This window comes from Oncorhynchus keta, chromosome 1 (genome assembly GCF_023373465.1).
Source record: "Oncorhynchus keta strain PuntledgeMale-10-30-2019 chromosome 1, Oket_V2, whole genome shotgun sequence".
Lineage (NCBI taxonomy): Eukaryota > Metazoa > Chordata > Actinopteri > Salmoniformes > Salmonidae > Oncorhynchus > Oncorhynchus keta.
This window is the reverse complement of record NC_068421.1, coordinates 74,256,652-74,282,460: the sequence shown is the minus strand read 5'-3', so window position 1 is coordinate 74,282,460 and position 25,809 is coordinate 74,256,652. Positions and strand designations below refer to the sequence as shown.

Sequence of the window (25,809 nt, the reverse complement as noted above, 5' to 3'; positions counted from 1 at the left end):
TTACATTTACATTTAAGTCATTTAGCAGACGCTCTTATCCAGAGCGACTTACAACTGAATTTGCATATCACCTCAAACTTTCATTGTCATGAGAACTGTCACCTATAATACCCCATTAAAAAACAGACACATGGAGAGTAGTCTTATCCCAGTAAACTGTGGGTGTGAAATTAGCTATAAAAAAACATGTAAAAATATTTAACTAACTGATCCATTGACTGAAGGAATTAAACCTCAAACGTAATCAAATAAATCATTAAAACGTACAATTAAATTCAACCGAATTAAACTGGACTTGAACAAGAGTGAACATTACAATTTCCTAACTTAGTGGTAAGTGCATCAAGAATTGCCTCATCAATTTAATGTTAAACAGATATGCATAGGTAGGTTGAGGCCTCTTTTCCTATGAATAATCTAAGGCCCACATTCCTGGTTTCACTTGCTTCATGACCACAGGAAACATCTTTGAATGTAATTGATTGTGGTGCAAGTCCCATTAGCCATGCTCCAGTGCTTGGAGTGAGCATACTGTTCATGTCCGAGGTTCCAGTTGGTTTTGACACATACACTACTTGCCATGACACGTACACAGGCTGCCCATGACACGTACACTACCTGCCATGACACGTACACAAATTGCCTGTGATCACACACAAACATTTCACTGGACACCTGATTTGCTAACTCTGCCTAGTCTGCCTCCGCTCTTGTTACCAACATCCACTCTGTCAGCCTAGAGGGGGGTGGAAAGTTCCCTGAACAAAATAATTGCAGTCAGGCATCTCCTGTCTTCTTGAGGTAACATGGCCTACTGGCCTCCGTATTGAGACAAACACGAGGGAAAGATTGCTAATACCGACATTCAAATCCATTTCATTCAGTCCTTTCACGGGGCATGCTAATTCATTACCCTCCGCTCTACGTAATTAGTTTTTTCCTCTGTTTGCTTAGGAGTGTGTGTTGGATGCTTGTTGTTGTCAGTACAGAGGTAGCTGTTCAGTCAGGGCAGTCAGTGATTATGGAGAGTTGTTTTCCCCAGTCTCTTCTCTGCCTCATGTTGGAAGAGGGAGTGGCGACTGGCCCGTAGAACGGACTGTGTGTGTGGTGTGTTTTGATGTTTACAGTGGATTGGCCTGCAGCACAAGCTGGGGTCTGTGGCCTGCTCTGGCTGGGACTGTCTGCTCTGGCTGGGACTGTCTTCTCTGGCTGGGACTGTCTTCTCTGGCTGGGACTGTCTTCTCTGGCTGGGACTGTCTTCTCTGGCTGGGACTGTCTTCTCTGGCTGGGACTGTCTTCTCTGGCTGGGCTGTTTGGGCTCAGGGGTCGATGTGGAACATGTCCTTTTCTGTTTTGAACTGACTGTGCAGCTGCCAGGGACTGCTTTTTCAATTGAACTGACCTATCAAGTACAGAGCTATATCCACGTACAGAGTTCCCTCCAAACCCAACTTCCACCCATTAGTAACACCTTGTCTGTATAGACAATACACCTCCAATGTGCACCTTCAAGTTCCACTGTCTACACAGGGGAATTGATGGAACATAAGATCCATATAAAACCATGGTCTTCTATACAGTCAGGCCTATTTGTAACTGTTTCTCAAATATATTATTCTAATTGGACATTGGTATAGTTCAAAATATTACTGTTAATAGGTTTAGTTGCATGAGTCAGTGTTGTTACCAGGATGTGGTCCATGATATGTCTATCCTGATAAGCATGCAGAGACATATATCTGGTTTCCATGGTTACAGGGAGGGGCTAAGAGGAAGGAGGATAGGGAGCAGGAAGAGGAACAGGTGGTACACCAGGGGTCTCCAACAGGTCGATTGTGAGCTACCGGTAGCTCACAGCCCACCTATGATTAGCTTGCCAAACGATTCTAAAGGACATGCAATTTTCATGTGTTCCATCACAAACTGTCATAAACAAATCTCACAAGTACAGACACCACAAGCTCCCAGCTACTATTTAATCAATGCAATATTGACATTGATGTACACACATACACAACACACACACACCGGTTGCATTCTGTCAGGCCTGACCCTCAAACGCTTTTTGAGTTCTTCCACGTTTTCACTCCTGAAGTGAGAGAAATTAATAGTTTACATGCCTTCTATGCTCGCTGGTTGGGATATGTACGTACAGTCACTGGGGACGACGTCATCGAGGCGGCAGGGTAGCCTAGCGGTTAGAGCGTTGGACTAGTAACCGGAAGGTTGCAAGTTCAAACCCCCGAGCTGACAAGGTACAAATCTGTCGTTCTGCCCCTGAACAGGCAGTTAACCCACTGTTCCTAGGCCGTCATTGAAAATAAGAATTTGTTCTTAACTGACTTGCCTAGTTAAATAAAGGTAAAAAATAAAATAAAAATCAATACACTTACTGATGAAGCCGATGACTGAGGTGGTGTACTCCTCAATGCCATTGGATGAATCCCTGAAAATCCTGTAGTGTAGCATCTGCGTCATCTGACCACTTCCGTATTGAGTGAGTCACTGGTACTTCCTGCTTTAGTTTTTGCTTGTAAGCAGGAATCAGGAAGATAGACTTATGGTCAGATTTGCCAAATGGAGGGCGGGGGAGAGCTTTGTATGCATCTCTATGTGTGGAGTAAAGGTGGTCTAGGATTTTTGTCCCCTGGTTGCACATGTGACATGCTGGTAAAAATGTGTAAAAACTGATTGAAGTTTGCCTGCATTAAAGTCCCCGGCCACTAGGAGTGCTGCTTTTGGGTGAGCATTTTCTTCTTTGCTTATGGCCTTATAGAGTTGGTTGAGAGCGGTTTTAGTGCCAGCTAAAACAGATAAGAACTCTCTTGGTAGATAGTGTGGTCTACAGCTTATCATGAGGTACTCTACCTCAGGCGAGCTATACCTCTAGACTTCTTTAATATTAGACATAGCGCACCAGCTGTTATTGAGAAATAGACACACACCCCCACCCCTCGTCTTACCAGAGGTAGCGTCTCTGTTCTGCCAGTTTATGGAAAATCTCACTATCTCTATATTGTCCGTATCTTCGTTCAGCCACGTCTCGGTGAACCATAAGATGTTACAGTTTTTAATGTCCCATTGGTAGGATAATCTTAATTGTTGGTCATGAATTTTATTTTCCAATGATTGCACGTTAACAAGAAGAACGGATGGCAGTGGGAGTTTACTCTCTTGCCTCCGGATTCTCAGAAGGCAGCCCAATCTGCGTGTCACGGTTGTCGTGAGAGCGGGACCAATACGCAGCGGATGTTGAGTTCCACATATTTAATTCAAAGCGAAACTTAAACAAAACAAAATATATTAATAAACAGACAACTAAACGTGACTACGTGGTGCACAAACACAAAACAATATCCCACAAACACAGGTCGGAAAAATATCTACTTAAATATGATCCCCAATTAGAGACAACGATTACCAGCTGCCTCTAATTGGGAATCATACAAAACACCAACATAGAAAATATAAACTAGAACACAACATAGAAATTATAAACTAGAATACCCCCTAGTCATGCCCTGCCCTACTACACCATAGAGAAACAAGGGCTCTCTATGGTCAGGGCGTGACACTGCAACTTATTTTCCGGAAAACTTTTCTTCTCGCAAAAGGCGTGGTCTGGGCCTGTTCCAGTGAAAGCAGGATATCCTTCTCGTCAGACTCATTAAAGGATAAAGTTTCTTCCAGTCCATGGGGAGTAATCACTTTTCTGATGTCCAGATGTTATTTTCTGTCATAAGAGACGGTAGCAGCAACATTATGTACACAATAAGTTAAAAAATAAGTTACACAAAACGCAAAAAAATAACAAAATCGCACAATTTTTTGAGAGAATTGAAAACGTCAGTACCCCATCCACTTAAACAAATCTGACAGAGATCTGGGTCTGAGATCTGGGTCTGAGTTCTGGGTCTGCATAATTCCCTCCTTGATGGAGCGTTGTTTTCCTCTGCATCCCCTCATTCCCCTGCCAGCCTACCTTATCGCAACCTGATTACTATCATCCCCTCATTCCCCTGCCAGCCTACATAATCACAACCTGATTACTATCATCCCCTCATTCCCCTGCCAGCCGACATAATCACAACCTGATTACTATCATCCCCTCATTCCCCTGCCAGACTACATAATCACAACCTGATTACTATCATCCCCTCATTCCACTGCCAGCCGACATAATCACAACCTGATTACTATAATCCCCTCATTCCCCTGCCAGACTACATAATCACAACCTGATTACTATCATCCCCTCATTCCACTGCCAGCCGACATAATCACAACCTGATTACTATAATCCCCTAATTCCCCTGCCAGACTACATAATCACAACCTGATTACTATAATCCCCTCATTCCACTGCCAGCCGACATAATCACAACCTGATTACTATCATCCCCTCATTCCACTGCCAGCCTACATAATCACAACCTGATTACTATCATCCCCTCATTCCACTGCCAGCCGACATAATCACAGCCTGATTACTATCATCCCCTCATTCCCTGCCAGCCTACATAATCACAACCTGATTACTATCATCCCCTCATTCCCCTGCCAGCCTACATAATCACAACCTGATTACTATCATCCCCTCATTCCCCTGCCAGCCGACATAATCACAACCTGATTACGATGATCCCCTCATTCCACTGCCAGCCGACATAATCACAACCTGATTACTATCATCCCCTCATTCCACTGCCAGCCGACATAATCACAACCTGATTACTATAATCCCCTAATTCCCCTGCCAGACTACATAATCACAACCTGATTACTATAATCCCCTCATTCCACTGCCAGCCGACATAATCACAACCTGATTACTATCATCCCCTCATTCCACTGCCAGCCTACATAATCACAACCTGATTACTATCATCCCCTCATTCCACTGCCAGCCGACATAATCACAGCCTGATTACTATCATCCCCTCATTCCCCTGCCAGCCTACATAATCACAACCTGATTACTATCATCCCCTCATTCCCCTGCCAGCCTACATAATCACAACCTGATTACTATCATCCCCTCATTCCCCTGCCAGCCGACATAATCACAACCTGATTACGATGATCCCCTCATTCCACTGCCAGCCGACATAATCACAACCTGATTACTATCATCCCCTCATTCCCCTGCCAGCCGACATAATCACAACCTGATTACTATCATCCCCTCATTCCCCTGCCAGACTACATAATCACAACCTGATTACTATCATCCCCTCATTCCCCTGCCAGCCGACATAATCACAACCTGATTACTATGATCCCCTCATTCCACTGCCAGCCGACATAATCACAACCTGATTACTATCATCCCCTCCTTCCACTGCCAGCCGACATAATCACAACCTGATTACTATCATCCCCTCCTTCCACTGCCAGCCGACATAATCACAACCTGATTACTATCATCCCCTCCTTCCACTGCCAGCCTACATAATCACAACCTGATTACTATCATCCCATGAAGAAATATCTACCCCTGACATCTTATCTGCCTGCTGGGCCCATTTGAGATCTGTGTGTGTGTGTGACCTCGGGTTGGAACCAGACAGATTAGCATCGCTGTGTAGTGGAGAGGCTCCAGGTAGTGGCCCCATCGGCCCTCAGATCAGCAGGGGGACAGCCGGTGGGGTGCTGATAAGATCAGTCAACAGGATCCCTTTTCCCCGGCAGCCCTCTGAGCTACTCCTCTCCTCTAGCCTGGCCTAACTACTATCTACTCCCACAGAGAGTTCTGCCCTCTTTCTGTCTGAGCAGTGATCCAGAAAGAACCAAGATACAGAAAACACAAACACACGCATGTACACCCACACCTATCTGATAAAGCTAGAGCTTAATGTTCATGGATTAGTTCCAGGCAATGCAAGGCTTTGCCAACAGCCTTGTCTTTTCGGCTCTCATCTAGTGCTGTCTGTCTGCTGTAGAGGAGTGATGATTGTGTTGCTGAGCATCCTGTTTTGAGCATGCCGCAACATGTTTCCCCAGGCCTAGTTATAGAATATGGGAAGTCATATGGTGATATACTGTAGTCACGACCAAAATTATTGGCACCCTTGATAAAGATGAGCAAAAAAAGACTAGAAAATAAATCATTCAAATAATGAGCTGTATTGTATGCAAAAAAATACAAAATTATATTATTTTATAGTAATAAAATTGCTAAAATTAAAATATTTTGTTTTCAATACTCTGGCACCCTCCCTTTGCAAGGATAACAGCACTGAGCCTTTAAAAAAAATATGATTGGAGAAGACATGGGGACGGATCTTTCCTCGATACATAATCTTTCTGGATCCTTGATATTCCTTGTCTGATCTTATGGACTGCCCTCTTCAATTCAAACCACAGGTTTTTAGTGGGGTTTAATTCTGGAGACTGAGACGGCCATTGCAAAATGTTGAGTTTGTGGTCAATTAACCATTTCTTTGTGGATTTTTATATGTGCTTGGGGTTATTATCTTGCTGGAAGATCCACTTGTGGCAAAGTTTCAGCCTCCTCACAGAGGCAACCAGGTTTTTTGCTAAAATGTCCTGCTAATGAGTGAAGTTCATGATGCCATTGACCTTAACAAGGACCCCAGGACCAGTGGAGGCAAAATAGCCCCATAACATCAAAGATCCAACATCATATTTTACAGTAGGTATGAGGTACTTTTCTGCATATGCAGAAGCCAAACCTATTTTTTTCCCCATTCTTTATCAAGGGTGCCAATAATTTTGGTTGTTTGCGTGGCCAAAAAGCTCTATTAAAATTTTTCTTTGAGCAATTGTAAATAGTATAAAATAATCATATACACTGTATTTCTGATAAATTTGATGTTATTTTAATGGACAAAAAATTTGATTTTCTTTTAAAAACAAGGACATTTCTAAGTGACCCCAAACTTTTGAACGGTAGTGTTAATATATATATATACATACATACACTTAGATTGGAGTAATGGATTGTGATTAAATAAATAAAAGCTGAAATAAATCATTCTCTATACTATTAATCTGACATTTCACATTCTTAAAATAAAGTGGTGATCCTAACTGACCTAAGACAGGGAATTTTGTGGACTTGTGGAGGTCTACAATTTATTTTCTGAGGTCTTGGCTGATTTCTTTTGATTTTCCCATGATGTCAAGCAAAGAGGCACCGAGTTTGAAGGTAGGCCTTGAAATACATCCACAGGTACACCTCCAATTGACTCAAATGATGACAATTATCAGAAGCTTCTAAAGCCATGACATCATTTTCTGGAATTTTCCAGGTTGTTTAAAAGCACAGTCAACTTAGTGTATGTAAACTTCTGACCCACTGGAATTATGATACTTATCATACCTTTAATAAGTGAAATAATCTGTCTGTAAACAATTTGTCAATTTGTTATGCACAAAGTCAATGTCCTAACCCACTTGCCAAAACTATCATTTTTTAACAAGACATTTGTGGAGTGGTTGGAAAACAACTTTTATTGACTCCAACCTAAGTGTACGTAAACTCCCGACATCAACTGCAGCTCAGAATTTAAATTATTTATTTTATACAGTCTTTTTTGCTTATCTTTATGAAGGGTGCCAATAATTCCAGTTGTGACTTTATACAATACATCAACCCAGTTAAAAAGGGCTACCAAGTGGTACTGTATAAAAAGTCATTATCCATCATATAGGCAGCTGCTCCAACTAACTGTGTTTCTGTTGTAACAAAGTCCCTGCTGTTTTCATGCTGAAGTTGATCGACCATTATTATCATTTGCCAGGGGAGGGAGGGATGTAGAATATTTTGATAGATTAGTGTTACTGGCCGGCTAATCGAAAGGATGTTTTGAGTTAGCACTGAGTCACTGAGGACTTTCAGACGCATAATTAGTTCTGTCAATAAAGGAAAACACCCTGTTCCTGGTTTTTGCAGCCAGGGCTGCTGAAAGCTGGTGTTGTATGTATGTGTGTAAGTGGGTCCCTGTGCGTGTGATAGTGTCAGGTCTGACTGACTGGATGGAGGTGTAGAGAGAGGTCTCTGACAGCTGTGTTGTAGTACTGGGTTACAGACAGCTTATTACCAAGGGGCTGTGCATACATTGGTTATGAACATTTCACTCTACTATGCTGGGGTATTATGCAAGCTTGGTCGCAAAACATCATTTACTTGGGCCTGAAAGGTCATGCAATTGTGTTCAGAATGCTTGTTCAGGCGGCTGGCCAAATGCCTTGAATCATGGGGTAGTTATTATTGTCTGACGGTGTGGTATGTCTCACTTGGAATATGTTTTCGTCATACCTTAATACTGTAGATATCCACAGCCTTGTGTCTGTTTACAGCAGTTGATCCTCCTCTCCTTGCATGTTGTATTGGCATTTGTTGCTTATGTAGTAATTAACTCAGAGTTTTGTATTTAATGGAATCTTTTCCTTGTTTACGTCCGTATGCTCTGACCAGTCACGATATGCCACCTGGGACTGGCCTAGCGTGCCGGGGCTGGCAGCAGCTGTGACCATGTGAGGGTTGTGTGAGGGGTTTGATGTTACCGTAACGTGATAGGTCCAGACAAGCCCCTGTCCCTGGCCAGTCACTAGTATGGCTATGTCTCAAATGACACATATTTCCTACAAAGCACACTAGTTTTGACCAGAGCCCAGGACCACCTAGGCTCTGGTCAAAATGTGTACACTATATAGGGAATAGGGTGCCATTTGGGACACAGCCCATGTGTCGTGGGCCTGGCTATGACTGTAATGGACCCTGGTCCCCCAAATCCCTGCACCAGCCTCCCCATCATCAATCAGACTGGGCTTCCAGGATCTCCATAGGGCCTCTAGTCTGCACAGGTTCCTCTGGAGGGTGCGTGGCAGTCCCAACTCCCAGGTCCAGGGCCACCTGATAATAGCTAGTAGTGCTGAATGATTAAGCTAAATGTAGTTTAAAATGATTGTTTTTTTTTTTACAACTAATTGACCAACATCTGTTCAATTATTTGAATTCCATTTCTTTCGGGTTTTTTCCGTGAGAGCAATGCTCACATTGCACAGTTTCTCTAAAGATAAATCAGATCCAGCCTGAACTGTGCGATCTAGTAGGGAGTTGTAGTTTCCAACAGGCCAATATTCTACATAGTAATTAATGCGCAACGGATTATGGTCATTGTCATCTACTTGTCCAGTCTGTGTTTCTTTTATGTCTGCTACAGAAGAGAGAATAATGTGTCACTGTGAGGTGACATAGAGAGCAGCTGTTGCTTCACGAGGTGTCTCTACCTGAAAATACATGATCTAAGTGATTGATAGTTGTTATTCGGCAGTCATAAAAGTATGCCTTATTTATTTTAAAGAACTACAACATTTAGATTTTTGTCAGACAGCACAGGCAGCAGCTCTATACAGATGAGATGATGACTTGGAATGAAATAATAAAGTCATCAAATAAAACAAATGTAAAATACACAACAGCTGAAATATTGTATTAAAGTAAAGTAATGAGAATAAATGATGGTTAATAAGTGATAAGGCGTAATGGGCATCACTACCATCATGGGACTTTTATGAATTGTTTTATTCTGTGTTGTTACATCATTTAACCCACATAATGCATAGTGTATTTCATGTTATTATTTTCTACTAATCTGACCAAAACCTAAAAAAAATCACAAATTACTTAGCACTACTATCTGGGCTTTGATCACTGGGGCCTCTGGTTCATTTCTCTTCACATCCTCCATGGGTTCTGGGCCCTGGGCCCTGCCTGCTGTGACATCTAAATCACATTACCGCAGGCTGAGGAGTGGGATGGAATGGGACTGGGAGTGGGAATGGGAAAGTGTCTGTGAGTTCCAGTGCATCCACAGCTGATAGATTGATATCACATTAACTCCCCCTTCCCACATTATAAGTGTGAAAGATCATGAGTTGATGCATTCCTCAGTTGATCTATAATGTCTGGAAGTTGACTGGCTAAATGGCCTCACAGGTCTTGTTCAGGTATTTCTACGTCAGTGACCCTCCCATGGGCGCATTCAGTCTGACATGAGAGAGTGTATCACAACACTGTTAATCTTATTATTTCACACTTTCTGGCACTACTTTTTCTTAACCTTTGCCATTTTGTTTCTGCGCAACTATGTTTATGCCTTTTCTTTCAGGTGACTCACTTTTGGAATTGTTTCTGTCTGCTTCTAAAATTCCACAACGCTCCCCCATTTCTCTCTCTCTCTCTCTCTCTCTCTCTCTCTCTCTCTCTCTCTCTCTCTCTCTCTCTCTCTCTCTCTCTCTCTCTCTCTCTCTCTCTCTCTCTCTCTCTCTCTCTCTCTCTCTCTCTCTCTCTCTCTCTCTCTCTCTCTCTCTCTCTCTCTCTCTCTCTCTCACTCACTCACTCACTCACTCACTCACTCACTCACTCACTCACTCACTCACTCACTCACTCACTCACTCTCTCTCTGCTCAAAGCCAAGGCCTCTGGAGCCAGCTGTATATGAGAGCAGGTATGATTGTATCTGAGTTGCCTTGCATTAGGTTATTCTCCCAGGAGGGATGGAGAGGCTTTTTCCAGAGTCTGGACAGAGGGGGAGGTTTAAGTAGATTAGATGCTCATCTACAATTTTCCACAAGGACAAACATGAAGAAAGGAGTGAGAAAAAATGAGGGAGAGAAGCTATGCGAGACATATTTGTGGGGCATTCGTCTCACTTGTTGTGTGACTGTGTGTGTGTGTGTGTGTGTGTGTGTGTGTGTGTGTGTGTGTGTGTGTGTGTGTGTGTGTGTGTGTGTGTAATTGTGTGTGTGTCTGGCTCAGAGCGTCTCTGAGCCAAGCCCCCTTGAAGTTAAGCGTTCTGTAATTTCTTCTATTCGTCTCTCTCAGAGGGCCTTTTTATTATGATTATTGCAGCATTTTTATGGCCCATATAGCTAAATACTCAAATTTGCTCTCCTCCTCCTCTCCCTCTCTTCCCCAGGGCATTATTCCTTTAGATCTGTGGGAGACTATGATCAAGAGGCTTTGAAGCCATGCCTATACTTTCTTTAGTACTAAATCCTCTGTCTCTAATATATTATAATATGTCTGTCTCTAATATATTCTCTCTGTTGTTTCTCTCTCTAAACTATTCTCTTTACTGTGTCTCTCTCTAATATATTCTCTCAGTTGTGTGTGTCTCTCCAAATATATTCTTTCTGCTGTGTCTCTCTCTAATATATTATCTGCTATGTCTCTCTCTAATATATTCTCTCTGTTGTGTCTCTAATATATTGTCTCTGTTTCTCTCTCTAATATATTCTCTCTGCTGTGTCTCTAATATATTCTCTGCTGTGTCTCTCAAATATATTATGCTATGTCTCTCTCTAATATATTCTCTCAGTTGTGTGTCTCTCTCTAATATATTCTCTCTGCTGTGTCTGTAATATATTCTCTGCTGTGTCTCTCAAATATATTATCTCTGCTGTGTCTGTCTAATATATTCTCTCTGTTGTGTGCCTATCTAATATATGCTCTCTGTTGTGTCTCTGTCTAATATATTATCTCTGTTGTTTATATCTAAAATATTCTCTCTGCTGTGTCTCTATCTAGTATATTCTCTCAGTTGTGTGTCTCTCTTTAATATATTCTCTCTGCTGTATCTCTCTAATATATTATCTGCTGTGTCTCTCTCTAATATATTATCTCTGTGTCTCTCTCTGATATATTATCTCTGCTGTGTGTCCCTCTAATATATTCTCTGCTGTGTCTCTCTCTAATATAATATCCCTGCTGTCTCTCTCTATGTTCTCTGTTGTGTCTCTCTCTAATATATTCTCTGCTGTGTCTCTCTAATATATTCTCTCTGCTGTGTCGCTCTCTTGAATATATTATCTCTGCTGTTTCTCTCTCTAATATAGTATATTTGATGTCTCTCTCTCTAATATATTATCTGCTGTCTCTCTAATACATTCTCTCTGTTGTGTGTCTCTCTAATATATTCTTTATGCTGTGTCTCTCTCTGATATATTCTCTCTGTTGTGTCTCTGTCTAATATAGTCTCTCTTTTTCTCTCTCTAATATATTATTTCTGCTGTGTCTCTAATATATTCTCTGCTGTGTGTATCTCTAATATATTATCTCCTTAGTGTGTCTAATATATTCTCTCTACTGTGTCTCTGTCTAATATATTCTCTGCTGTGTCTCTCTCTAATATATTATCTCCGTCTCTCTCTAATATATTATCTCTGATGTGTCTGTCTCAAATATATTACTTCTGTCTCCAATATATTATCTCTGTTGTGTCTCTCTCTAATATATTATCTCTGTTGTGTCTCTCTAATATATTATATCTGCTGAGTCTCTCTCTAATATATTCTCCCTGTTGTGTCTCTCTCTAATATATTGTGTCTGTCAAATAAATTCTCTGCTGTGTCTCTAATATTTTCTTTGCTGTGTCTGTCTCTAATATCTAATCTGTGCTGTGTCTGTCTCTGATATATTCTCTCTGCTGTGTGTCCCTATAATATATTCTCTGCTGTGTCTCTCTCTAATATAATATCCCTGCTATCTCTCTCTAATATGTTCTCTGTGTCTCTCTCTGATATATTCTCTCTGCTGTGTGTCCCTCTAATATATTCTCTGCTGTGTCTCTCTCTAATATAGTATCCCTGCTATCTCTCTCTAATATGTTCTCTGTTGTGTGTCTCTCTAATATATTCTCCCTGTTGTGTCTCTCTCTAATATATTATATCTGCCGTGTCTGTCTAATAAATTCTCTGCTGTGTCTCTAATATATTATTTGCTGTGTCTGTCTATAATATCTAATCTGTGCTGTGTCTGTCTCTAATATATTATCTCTGTCTCTAATATATTATCTCTGTTGTGACTCTCTCTAATATATTCTCTCTGCTGTGTCTCTCTATAATATATTCTCCATGCTGTGTCTCTCTCTAATATATTTTCTCTGCTGTGTGTCTCTCTCTAATACATTCTCTGTTGTGTCGCTCTCTAATATATTATCTGCTGTGTCTCTCTCTAATACATTCTCTGTTGTGTCGCTCTCTAATATATTATCTGCTGTGTCTCTCTCTAATATATTCTCTGCTGTGTCTGCCTCTCTCTAATATATTCTCTCTGCTGTGTGCCTCAAATATATTCTCCCTGTTGGGTCTCACTCTAATATATTATCTCTGTTGTGTGTCTATATAATATATTCTCTCTATATTATTTTGTCTCTCTAATATAGTATCTTTGCTGTCTCTCGCTCTAAAATATTCTTTGCTGTCTCTCTTTAATATATTATATGCTGTGTCTCTCTAATATATTCTCTGCTGTGTCTCTCTCTAATATATTCACTCTGTTGTGGGTCTCTAATACATTATTGATGTTGTGTCTCTAATATATTATCTGCCGTGTCTCTCTCTAATATATTCTCTGCTGTCTCTCTCTAATATATTCACTCTGTTGTGGGTCTCTCTAATACATTATTGATGTTGTGTCTCTAACATATTATCTGCTGTGTCTCTCTCTAATATATTCTCTGCTGTCTCTCTCTAATATATTCTCTCTGCTGTGTCTCTAATATATTATCTGCTGTCTCTCTCTAATATATTATCTCTGCAATGTCTCTCTAATACATTCTCTCTGCTGTGTCTCTCTCTAATATATTCTCTGCTGTCTCTCTCTAATATTTTATCTCTGCTGTGGCTCTAATATATTCTCTGCTGTGTCTGTTTCTAATATATTATCTCTGTCTCTAATATATTCTCTCTGCTGTGTCTCTGTCTAATATATTCTCTCTGCTGTGTCTCTCGCTAGTATATTCTCTCAGTTGTGTGTCTCTCTCTAATATATTATCTCTGTTGTGTGTCTATATAATGTATTCTCTCTGCTGTGTCTCTGTCTAATATATTCGCTCTGCTGTGTCTCTCTCTCTATACTATATCTGCTGTGTCTGTCTCTAATATATTGTATCTGCTGTGTCTCTCTATTCTCTGATGAGTCTCTCTCTAATATAGTCTCTCTGTTGTGTCTCTGTCTAATATAGTCTCTCTGTTTCTCTCTCTAAAATATTCTCTCTGCTGTGTCTCTAATATATTCTCTGCTGTGTCTGTCTCTAATATATTATCTTATATATATTATCTGTCTCTAATATATTATCTCTGTCTCTAAAATATTCTCTCTGCTGTGTCTCTCTCTAATATATTATCTCTGTTGCGTGTCTATCTAATAGATTCTCTTTGTTGTGTCTCTCTCTAAAATATTCTCTCTGCTATGTCTCTAATATATTCTCTGCTGTGTCTCTCTAATATATTCTCTCTGCTGTGTCTGTCTCTAATATATTACCTTATATATATTATCTGTCTCTAATATATTATCTCTGTCTCTAAAATATTCTCTCTGCTGTGTCTCTAATATATTTTCTCTGTCTCTAATATATTATCTGCTGTGTCTCTCTCTAATATATTATCTCTGCTGTGTCTCTAATATATTATCGCCTTCTCTAATATATTCTCTCTGCTGTGTCTCTCACTAATATATTATCTCTGTTGCATGTCCATCTAATATATTCTCTCTGTTGTGTCTCTGTCTAATATATTCGCTCTGCTGTGTCTCTCTCTAGTATATTCTCTCAGTTGTGAGTCTCTCTCTCTAATATATTATCTCTGTTGTGTGTCGATATAATATATTCTCTCTGCGGTGTCTCTCTCTAATACATTCTCTCTGCTGTGTCTCTCTCTAATACATTCTCTCTGCTGTGTCTCTCTAATATATTATCTCTGCTGTGTCTCTCAAATATATTATCGCTTTCTCTAATATATTCTCTCTGCTGTGTCTCTGTCTAATATATTCTCTGCTGTGTCTCTCTTTAATATACTATATCTGCTGTGTCTGTCTCTAATATATTGTATCTGCTGTGTCTCTCTATTCTCTCTGTTGTGTCTCTGTCTAATATAGTCTCTTTTCCCTCTCTAATATATTAACTCTGCTGTGTCTCTAATATATTCTCTGCTGTGTCTCTCTCTAATATATTCTCTCTGCTGTGTTTGTCTCTAATATATTATCTGTCTCTATTTTTTTTCTTTGCTGTGTCTATAATATATTTTCTGCTGTGTCTCTCTCTAATATGTTCTCTCTATATTATCTCTGTTGTGTCTAATTTATTATCTCTGTTGTGTGTATTTTTAATATGTTCTCTCCTTTGTGTCTCTGTCTAATATATTCTCTGCTTTTTATCTGTAATATATTATATCTGTTGTGTGTGAGAGTTCAATTAGGCTAGTTCAGATAGCAGCAACCTGAGAGAGATTACAAATCAGAGCAGAGTTACTGCTTTCCAATATATGCCATTTCCAAAGGGAGAAAGCTCATAGTCAGACTTAGTGGGATTATCAGCACAGTGAGCGGATAAACAACTAAAACACTGATAAAAGACACAATCAGAAACATTATAGCTCGGTAATTGTGCAGGAACAGTCAACAGAGTGATCTGCAATGTTTTGATAACATTGATTCAACAACATCCACAGTAAAGAAAATGCTCTCATATTTGCCTTGTGAAGCAACTGAGTGAAATGAAAGGGGGTGGTGGTGTTAATACACTGGAGCTGACCCTATGCTGACTGTAGCTGACTGTAGCTGACCCTATGCTGACTGTAGCTGACCCCATGCGGACTGTAGCTGACCCTATGCTGACTGTAGCTGACTGTAGCTGACCCTATGCTGACTGTAGCTGACTGTAGCTGACCCTATGCTGACTGTAGCTGACTGTAGCTGACCCCATGCGGACTGTAGCTGACCCTATGCTGACTGTAGCTGACCCTATGCTGACTGTAGCTGACTGTAGCTGACCCTATGCTGACTGTAGCTGACTGTAGCTGACCCTATGCTGACTGTAGCTGACCCTATGCTGACTGTAGCTGACCCTATGCTGACTGTAGCTGACCCTATGCTGACTGTAGCTGACCCCATGCGGACTGTAGCTGACCCTATGCTGACTGTAGCTGACCCTATGCTGACTGTAGCTGACCCTATGCTGACTGTAGCTGACTGTAGCTGACCCCATGCGGACTGTAGCTGACCCTATGCTGACTGTAGCTGACCCTATGCTGACTGTAGCTGACTGTAGCTGACCCCATGCGGACTGTAGCTGACCCTATGCTGACTGTAGCTGACCCTATGCTGACTGTAGCTGACCCTATGCTGACTGTAGCTGACCCAATGCGGACTGTAGCTGACCCTATGCTGACTGTAGCTGACTGTAGCTGACCGCATGCTGACTGTAGCTGACCCTATGCTGACTGTAGCTGACCCTATGCTGACTGTAGCTGACCCTATGCTGACTGTAGCTGACACTATGCTGACTGTAGCTGACCATATGCTGACTGTAGCTGACCCTATGCTGACCGTAGCTGACACTATGCTGACTGTAGCTGACCATATGCTGACTGTAGCTGACCCTATGCTGACTGTGGCTGACCCTATGCTGACTGTAGCTGACCCTATGCTGACTGTAGCTGACCCTATGCTGACTGTAGCTGACCCTTTGCTGACTGTAGCTGACCCTATGCTGACCATATGCTGACCGTAGCTGACACTATGCTGACTGTAGCTGACCCTATGCTGACTGTAGCTGACCCTTTGCTGACACTATGCTGACTGTAGCTGACCCTATGCTGACTGTAGCTGACCCTATGATGACTGTAGCTGACCCTATGATGACTGTAGCTGACCCTATGCTGACCCGCCCACCCCTGTAAAGGTGCAGGTTTCTAATGCTGTGTGTTACACTGTGTTGCTCCCACACCTGGTGGAAATGGCTCCAATCATAACAGTGCTAATGTCAACAACCTTAAGTTGATATATTCATAAATGTGACAGTCATTTCACTAATCCTGCATTCATCAACTTGCAGTTATTGACATAAACACATATTTAATGCTTATGCACCGATTATGAATGTGTTATATACAGTATAGGGTTTCAATATGTTATGCAGCCTTTATGTAGGTACCTTTCAAACCCTCTGTCTTCTCAGGAAGACAGGATCATTATAGATCATATTATGACATTATTATGAGACATACAGTGGCTTGCGAAAGTATTCACCCCGCTTGGAATTATTCCTATTTTGTTGCCTTACAACCTGGAATTAAAATGGATTTTTTGGGGGTTTGTATCATTTGATTTATACAACATGACTACCACCTTGAAGATGCAACATTTTTTGTATTGTGAAACAAACAAGAAATAACAAAAAAAAACTGAACTTGAGTGTGCATAACTATTCACCCCCCCAAAGTCAATACTTTGTAGTGCCACCTTATGCAGCAATTACAGCTGCAAGTCTCTCGGGGTATGTCTCTATAAGCTTGGCACATCGAGCCACTGGGATTTTTGCCCATTCTTCATGGCAAAACTGCTCCAGCTCCTTTAAGTTGGATGGGTTCCACTGGTGGACAGCATTCTTTCAGTCATACCACAGATTCTCAATTGGATTGAGGTCTGGGCTTTGACTAGGCCATTCCTAGGCATTTAAATGTTTCCCCTTAAACCACCCGAGTGTTGCTTTAGAAGTATGCTTCGGTTCATTGTCCTGCTGGAAGGGAAACAGGTTTCCCTCAAGTAGTTTCCTCTATTTAGAGCCATCCATCATCCCTTCAATTCTGACCAGTTTCCCAGTCCCTGCCGATGAAAATCACCCCCACAGCATGATGCTGCCACCAGCATCAGGGGATGGAGTTCTCGGGGTGATGGGAGGTGTTGGGTTTGTGCCACACATAGCGTTTTCCTTGATGGCCAAAAGCTCAATTTTAGTCTCATCTGACCAGAGTTCCTTCTTTCATATGTCTGGGGAGTCTCCCACATACCTTTTGGTGAACACCAAACGTGTTTGCTTATTTTTTTATTTAAGCAATGGCTTTTTTCTGGCCCCTCTTCCATAAAGCCCAGCTCTGTGAAGTGTACGGCTTCAAGTGGCCCTATGGACAGATACTCCAATCTCCGCTGTGGATATTTGCAGCTCCTTCAGGGTTATCTTTGGTCTCTTTGTTGCCTCTCTGATTAATGCCCTCCTTGCCTGGTCTGCGAGTTTTGGTGTGTGGCCCTTTTTGTGGTGCCATATTCTTTCCATTTTTTAATAATGGATTTAATGGTGCTCCGTGGGATGTTCAATGTTCCGGATATTTTTTTATAACCCAACCCTTATCTGTACTTCTCCACAACTTTGTCCCTGACCTGTTTGGAGAGCTCCTTAGTCTTCATGGTGCCGCTTGCTTGGTGGTGCCCCTTGCTTAGTGGTGTTGCAGACGCTGGGGCCTTTCAGAATACGTGTATATATACTGAGATTATGTGACAGATCATGTGACACTTGGATTGAACTAATTATGTGACTTCTGAAGGTAATTGGTTGCACCAGATCTTATTTAGGGGCTTCATAGCAAAAAGGTGAATACATATGCACACACCACTTTTCCGGTTTTAGTTTTTATTGTTTGAAACAAGTTTTTTTTAAAATTTTTAATTTAAGTTCTCCAATTTGGACTATTTTGTGTATGTCCATTACATGAACTCCAAATAAAAATCAATTTAAATTAAAGGTTGTAATGAAACAAAATAGGAAAAATGTGAAGGAGGATGAATAATTTGCAAGGCACTGTAAGTGGGCCATACATGGTTATGACAGGTTATGAAAGCCATGGCATATCAGACCATATACCATGGGTATGACCCCCAAAAATATTTGTACTTTTCTAATTACGATGGTAACCAGTTTATAGCAATAAGGCATCTCTGGAGTTTGTGGTATATGGCTAGGGTTGGGAAGTAAGGGATTACATGTAAGGGATTACAAAAATTGGCAACTGTAATCCGTTACATTGTCAGCACAAATATTGTAATCAGATTACAGGTACTTTTGAAAACTAGATGATTACTTCGAGGATTACTTTTAAATTCAGAAAGGAGGTTTGCAAAAAAAACATTTGACACTTCTCTGTTTTCTCAATGACATTCAAATCATCATTGAAAAAAGGTGCAAGTTTAAGTTCCAGCACAAGTCAGAGACCACTATGATACACACCAAATGTGTTTGATGGATCGTGGGAAAAGAGCAGGAATAGGTTTTTGTAGGCTACAGTCCAATCTATGTCTTTCAATGGTGCAACTGCTGTCGGCATCCAAAGATGATCCAACTTGAATAAACACTTGTAGGTAAGGATGACAGCAGTGGTGTAGTCTACGGTAATACGTATACCACTTATTATTGATATCTACATAGCGAATTGATGTGAATCACACTGCTGCTCTCTCATTTAGCTATGGCTGTTCACAAATCTAAATGTGTATTTGAACCTAGTAATGGTTGAATTCAAGAAGTTTAAGCTGCCCAGCAATCATTGTTTTTGAAACCAGTGGACAGTCAGTGAAAAATGTGCTCTTACAACAGCTGCATAGTGTGAATCCCAGCCTATGGAACAACAGCTGCATAGTGTGAATCCCAGCCTATGGAACAACAGCTGCATAGTGTGAATCACAGCCTATGGAACAACAGCTGCATAGTGTGGATCCCAGCCTATGGAACAACAGCTGCATAGTGTGAATCCCAGCCTATGGAACAACAGCTGCATAGTGTGAATCCCAGCCTATGGAACAACAGCTGCATAGTGTGGATCCCAGCCTATGGAACAACAGCTGCATAGTGTGAATCCCAGCCTATGGAACAACAGCTGCATAGTGTGAATCCCAGCCTATGGAACAACAGCTGCATAGTGTGAATCCCAGCCTATGGAACAACAGCTGCATAGTGTGAATCCCAGCCTATGGAACAACAGCTGCATAGTGTGAATCCCAGCCTATGGAACAACAGCTGCATAGTGTGAATCCCAGCCTATGGAACAACAGCTGCATAGTGTGAATCCCAGCCTATGGAACAACAGCTGCATAGTGTGAATCCCAGCCTATGGAATAAAAGTGGGGCTTTTATTGCTCAATCTAATTCATGCTTATAGAAAAAATGCATAGGCCTAATGGACACATGCTCAAACTAGCACACTTTTGATAGACTTAAAGGGACAATCTGTAGTTGCTACCTCCATTTTTGGACTAAATTATATATATATATACTAAGTGAGTTTAGTTCAACTGTCACACTCCATGAGAACCCAAAATATACGCTTGTTTTACTCCATTGTTTGTAAACATTGTGAATGTAAACAAACACTTTATATCCACATGTGGTTAAAACAATAATTTTGATATCATGGTTGGTCAATCCTTGCATCCATAGCTCTGCCGATTAATCTGAGAGTGGTTGCATTTCTCCAGGCCCATCCCTCAGCTTTTTACCAAAACAGAGGTGGGGTGTCCATTGTGTTATTGTTTCATCTGTGGATTTGCCCTTTAAACAGTTGCATTTGATCAAGATATTAAAGTGTCACCAACAAAAAGGTTAACAATAGGCCTATAGCAAATGCAGCATATGGCATTCATTTTTCACATGTAAATAGCACTTTTCAGTAGTGTTCAAAGCATGGCATTCTATGAGCGCAGCATTTATTTTTCAACTAGAATCAATAAGCCCAGTCAGTCCTCCATGACAATAAAATCATAAACAACAGAGCTAATAAGTCCTTCGTTTTGGGGTCATGCTCAGGTAAAGCAATTAGGCTAATCTATACTCGGGGCTCCAGAGTGGCACAGTGGTCTAAGGCACTGCATCTCAGTGCTAGAGGCGTCACTACAGACCCTGGTTCAGCGGTCTAAGGCACTGCATCTCAGTGTTAGAGGCGTCACTACAGACCCTGGTTCAGTGGTCTAAGGCACTGCATCTCAGTGCTAGAGGTGTCACTACAGACCCTGGTTCAGTGGTCTGAGGCAGTGCATCTCAGTGCTAGAGGTGTCACTACAGACCCTGGTTCAGTGGTCTAAGGCACTGCATCTCAGTGCTAGAGGTGTCACTACAGACCCTGGTTCAGTGGTCTGAGGCAGTGCATCTCAGTGCTAGAGGCGTCACTACAGACCCTGGTTCAGTGGTCTAAGGCACTGCATCTCAGTGCTAGAGGCGTCACTACAGACCCTGGTTCAGTGGTCTAAGGCACTGCATCTCAGTGCTAGAGGCGTCACTACAGACCCTGGTTCAGTGGTCTAAGGCACTGCATCTCAGTGCTAGAGGTGTCACTACAGACCCTGGTTCAGTGGTCTGAGGCAGTGCATCTCAGTGCTAGAGGCGTCACTACAGACCCTGGTTCAGTGGTCTAAGGCAGTGCATCTCAGTGCTAGAGGTGTCACTACAGACACCCTGGCTCAACTCCAGGCTGTATCACAACCAGCCGTGATTGGGAGTCCCATAGGGTGGCGCACAATTGGCCCAGCGTCGTACGGGTTTTGCCATTGTAAATAATCATTTGTTCTTAACTGACTTGCCTAGTTAAATAAAGATAAAATTAAAGATATTTCCAAGTCCTATTCTTGAAGATTAAGGGGTGTAACATTTATTGGAATGACTGGAATTCTGATAGACTTTGGTTTTTAATGTAAAGATATAATTTAATCGTATTATTATATGTAATAGAAAACGATGGTTTAGAAGAAGACTACGTACATAAACAACCCATAAAGTAAAATTGAACATCCATATATGGCCAGCTATGTAAACTTTAACATTGACTTATCCTGCAATAGATGTTGTTCAATTGGTAATATACATTTTATCTTCTTCTAATGCCTGTTAATGGGAAAGTAATCTAAAAGTAATGTAATGTAATCAGAGTACGTTAATGAGTTTGGGTAATCCAAAAGTTACGTTACTAATTACATTTAGAAAGTAACCTACCCAACCCTGTATATGGCCTATATCCCGACTATGGGCCGTTCTTACGCAAGACGCAACAAGGAGTACCTGGATACAGCCCTTAGCTGGGGTATATTGGCCATATACCACAAACCCCCGAGAAGCCTTATCGCTATTATAAACTGGTTACCAATGCGCTGTGTCGTGCTTAAGATTTTGGCCATACACCACAGCTCCTCAGGCCTTATTGCTTAATTATAGTCCTCTAACCTTCTGTGTTGTTACCCTGTTCCCAGGTGGAGCTGCATCTGAAGCCCATCCAGTCCCTGCTGGTTCACCAGAAGCCCCTGGTGTTTGTGCTAAACTCCCCCCAGCCTGTGGTCTGGGACATCAGGACAGAGAAACTAGCCCCAGGCATTAAACACACCTTCCATGTGAGTCCAGCTCCAACTAATTTCCTTACAAACACTCCCCTTATTACTCCTATCAAACACATCTTCCATTTGGGTCCAGATCTAACTAATATCCCTTCTAATCTCTGTCTGTCTCTCTCTCTCTCCGAAGTCCCTTTGTCTTACTTTCCTTACTCCCATGTCTTCCTTTCCCTCATACCATTCTTTATTAACATTCAGGCGTGAGATGTTTGGAAACCAATCCTTTTGCAGAGGAAACCTGTGCTATGTTACAGTCTAGATGTAAAGAGTTTTCAGCTATTGGTTACAGATGAATCATGATAGCATACAGTCTGTGGACAACAACAACCAAACATGCACACATGCACACATGCACACATGCACACACACCACAGCCAACGTGAGTAAAGCATTTAAACGTGTTATCCCTCGCAAGGCTGCCGGCCCAGACGGCATCCCGAGCCACGTCCTCAAAGCATGCGCAGACCAGGTGGCTGGTGTATTTACGGAAATATTCAATCAATCCTTATCCCAGTCTGCTGTTCCCACTTGCTTCAAGAGGGCCACAATTGATCCAGTTCCCAAGAAGGCTAAGGTAACTGAACGAAATGACTCACCTCCGTCATCATGAAGTGCTACGTCATCATATCACACCCTAGACCCACTCCAATTTGCTTACCGCCCCAATAGGTCCACAGATGACGCAACCACACTGCACACTGCCCTAACCCATCTGGACAAGAGGAATACCTATGTAAGAATGCTGTTCATCGATTACAGCTCAACATTTAACACGATAGTACCCTCCAAACTTGTCATTAAGCTCGAGACCCTGGGTCTCAAACCCGCCCTGTGCACCTGGGTCCTGGACTTTCTGACAGGCCGCCCCCAGTTGGTAAGGGTAGGAAACAACAAGGGTGCGTTCTCAGCCCTCTCCTGTACTCTCTTTTCACCCATGACTGCGTGGCCATGCATGCATCCAACTCAATCATCAAGTTTGCAGACGACACTACAGTAGTAGGCTTGATTACCAATCAATGACGAGACGGCCTACAGGGAGGAGGTGAGGGCCCTCAGAGTGTGGTGTCAGGAAAATAACCTCACACTCAACGTCAACAAAACAAAGGAGATGATCGTGGACTTCAGGAAACAGCAGAGGGAGCACCCCCCTATCCACATCGACGGGACAGTAGTGGAGAAGGTGGAAAGTTTTAAGTTCCTCGGCGTACACATCACGGACAAACTGAAATGGTCCACCCACACAGACAGTGTGGTGAAGAAGGCGCAATAGCGCCTCTTCAACTTCAGGAGGCTGAAGAAATTTGGCTTGTCACCAAAATCACTCACAAACTTCTACAGATGCACAATCGAGAACATCTTGTCTCTGTATCACCGTCTAGTACGGCAACTGCTCCGCTCACAACCGTTAGGCTCTCCAGAGGGTAGTGAGGTCTGCACAACGCATCACCGGGGTCAAACTACCTGCTCTCCAGGACACCTACACCACCCAATGTCACAGGAAGGCCAAAAAGATCATCAAGGACAACAACCACCTGAGCCACTGCCTGTTCACCCCGCTATCATCCAGAAGGCGAGGTCAGTACAAAGCTGGAACCGAGAGACTGAAAAACAGCTTCTATCTCAAGGCCATCAGACTGTTAAACAGCCATCACTAACATTGAGTGGTTGCTGCCAACATACTGACTCAATCTCTAGCCACTTTAACAATAAAAAATAGGATGTAATAAATGTATAACTAGTCACTTTAAGCTATGCCACTTTATATAATGTTTACATACCCTACATTACTCATCTCATATGTATATACTGTACTCTATACCATCTACTGCATCTTTCCTATGCCGTTTGGCCATCGCTCATCCATATATTTATATGTACATATTCTTAATCATTCCTTTACACTTGTGTGTATAAGGTAGTTGTTGTGAAATTGTTAGATTACTTGTTAGATATTACTGCATGGTTGGAACTAGAAGCACAAGCATTTCGCTACACTCGCATTAACATCTGCTAACCATGTGTATGTGACAAATAAAATTTGATTTGACACAGGCACACAGGCACGCACAGACACAGACACGCACACAGACACACACCCTCCCACATGTCCTGTGGCGAGACGTTAATGTCTGTATGGCAGTAGTTAGTGTGTAATGTGCAGCAGTGGTTTACCCATGGAGACAGGCTCTTCTTTACACTGTGCAGACACTCACACTTTCCACATCCTCTCGCTGTAAACTCTAATAATCAGTGACAAACCTATACCACTTTGATGACTAACGCACCACTGCTTTAGGACATCATTGATATCAACCCTCAAGTGATTAGGAGACTGGTTTACCTGACAAATGATGGGATATAGGTTGGCATGTACTTTATGCTTAGCCTGGTCCCAGATCTGTTTGTGCTGTCTTGCCAACAGCTACGGTCATAGTCACACCAGGGTCGGTGAGCTTGGTTTGCACTGGAGTCCCTAACAACATTATTGTTTTCCAGTCTGACTGCTAATTCCTCCCTCCCCTCCCATCTTCCCTCCCTTCCATCACGAAAACACACACACCTTACAGTGGGGTATCACATGAGAACATCTGAGAGAAATGAGAGCAACAGGCCTACATGTACATGGTTTAACTCAACATGCTGCTCTACACTGTAAGTCTGTCTGGATCTGTACACTCAACACCTACATTTCCATATATGCTGTGAAAACTTTCATGTAGCTTGCGGTTCTTTTGAAATAATCATTGTCAAATGTGAGTTAACACCATAGCATTCTGCAAGAATGGCATTCATACTCCATATTATTTCCAGATGTGGTGGTTATGTGTTCTCATTGCATACAAAACATCCTACCATGAAAACCAGAGCCCATACAGATGCATGGGCACACCCACATAAATGCACACACACAACACACATGCACGCATTCATGCACGAACACACACACAAACAGACACTCATTGACGCACACCACACACGCACAGGGTCTTTCAAAAATATATTAAGCCATCTTTATTTTGATCACTGAGAGAGCTGAGCTTCAGCAATAAAGCCACAACCTAAATCCTTTACGGCTAAAACATTTTACATTTATAACAGATATAGCCAAATTCAGTCTCTCAGAGAGAGGCTTAGCCTGAAATCCGACCTTCGGCAGTGAAAAGAACTTGGTCTCCTTCGGCAATGAGAAGAGCGAGATCTCCGTCATCACCTCTGTGTTGAGTGAGATTATTGTTGTCATGTGAAGCTACCTAGCTGACGTGCTAACATCCATCCACTTTGAGCAGAGATACCATTCTTTAGCCATATCACAGACCAGACCTGGGTTCAAACACTATTTGAAATAATTTCAAATACATCAGCTGGGCTTGATTGAGTTTGCCAGGCACAATGGAACCAATAGAATTAGTGCAAAAGTGAAAACCCTTCCCATCTGTCGCTCCAGGCAGGCAAAAGCAAATGCTAAAATAATTAGAAATATTTGAAATAGTATTTGAACCCAGACAGACCCATCTGTCTTAACCACAGACTCAGGTTTCACTCGGACACCCCTAGTGAATACATCACACAGCATAACAACCTACATACCAGGCTCCCTTTTTAATTGAGTTATTTCCTGTACTAAGTGGAAATAT

General features: G+C 41.9%; 1 protein-coding gene across 2 annotated transcripts in view; it reads left to right on the top strand.

The window, feature by feature from the left end:
- Positions 1–25,809, top strand: part of LOC118384066 (transforming growth factor beta receptor type 3-like) — a 143,685-nt gene that overhangs the window by 51,788 nt on the left and 66,088 nt on the right. For both annotated transcript variants that reach the window (XM_035770443.2, XM_052460748.1), the window contains exon 4: positions 22,037–22,174. In XM_035770443.2, the coding sequence (XP_035626336.2) occupies positions 22,037–22,174 (138 nt within the window). The remainder of the gene's footprint in view (positions 1–22,036; positions 22,175–25,809) is intronic.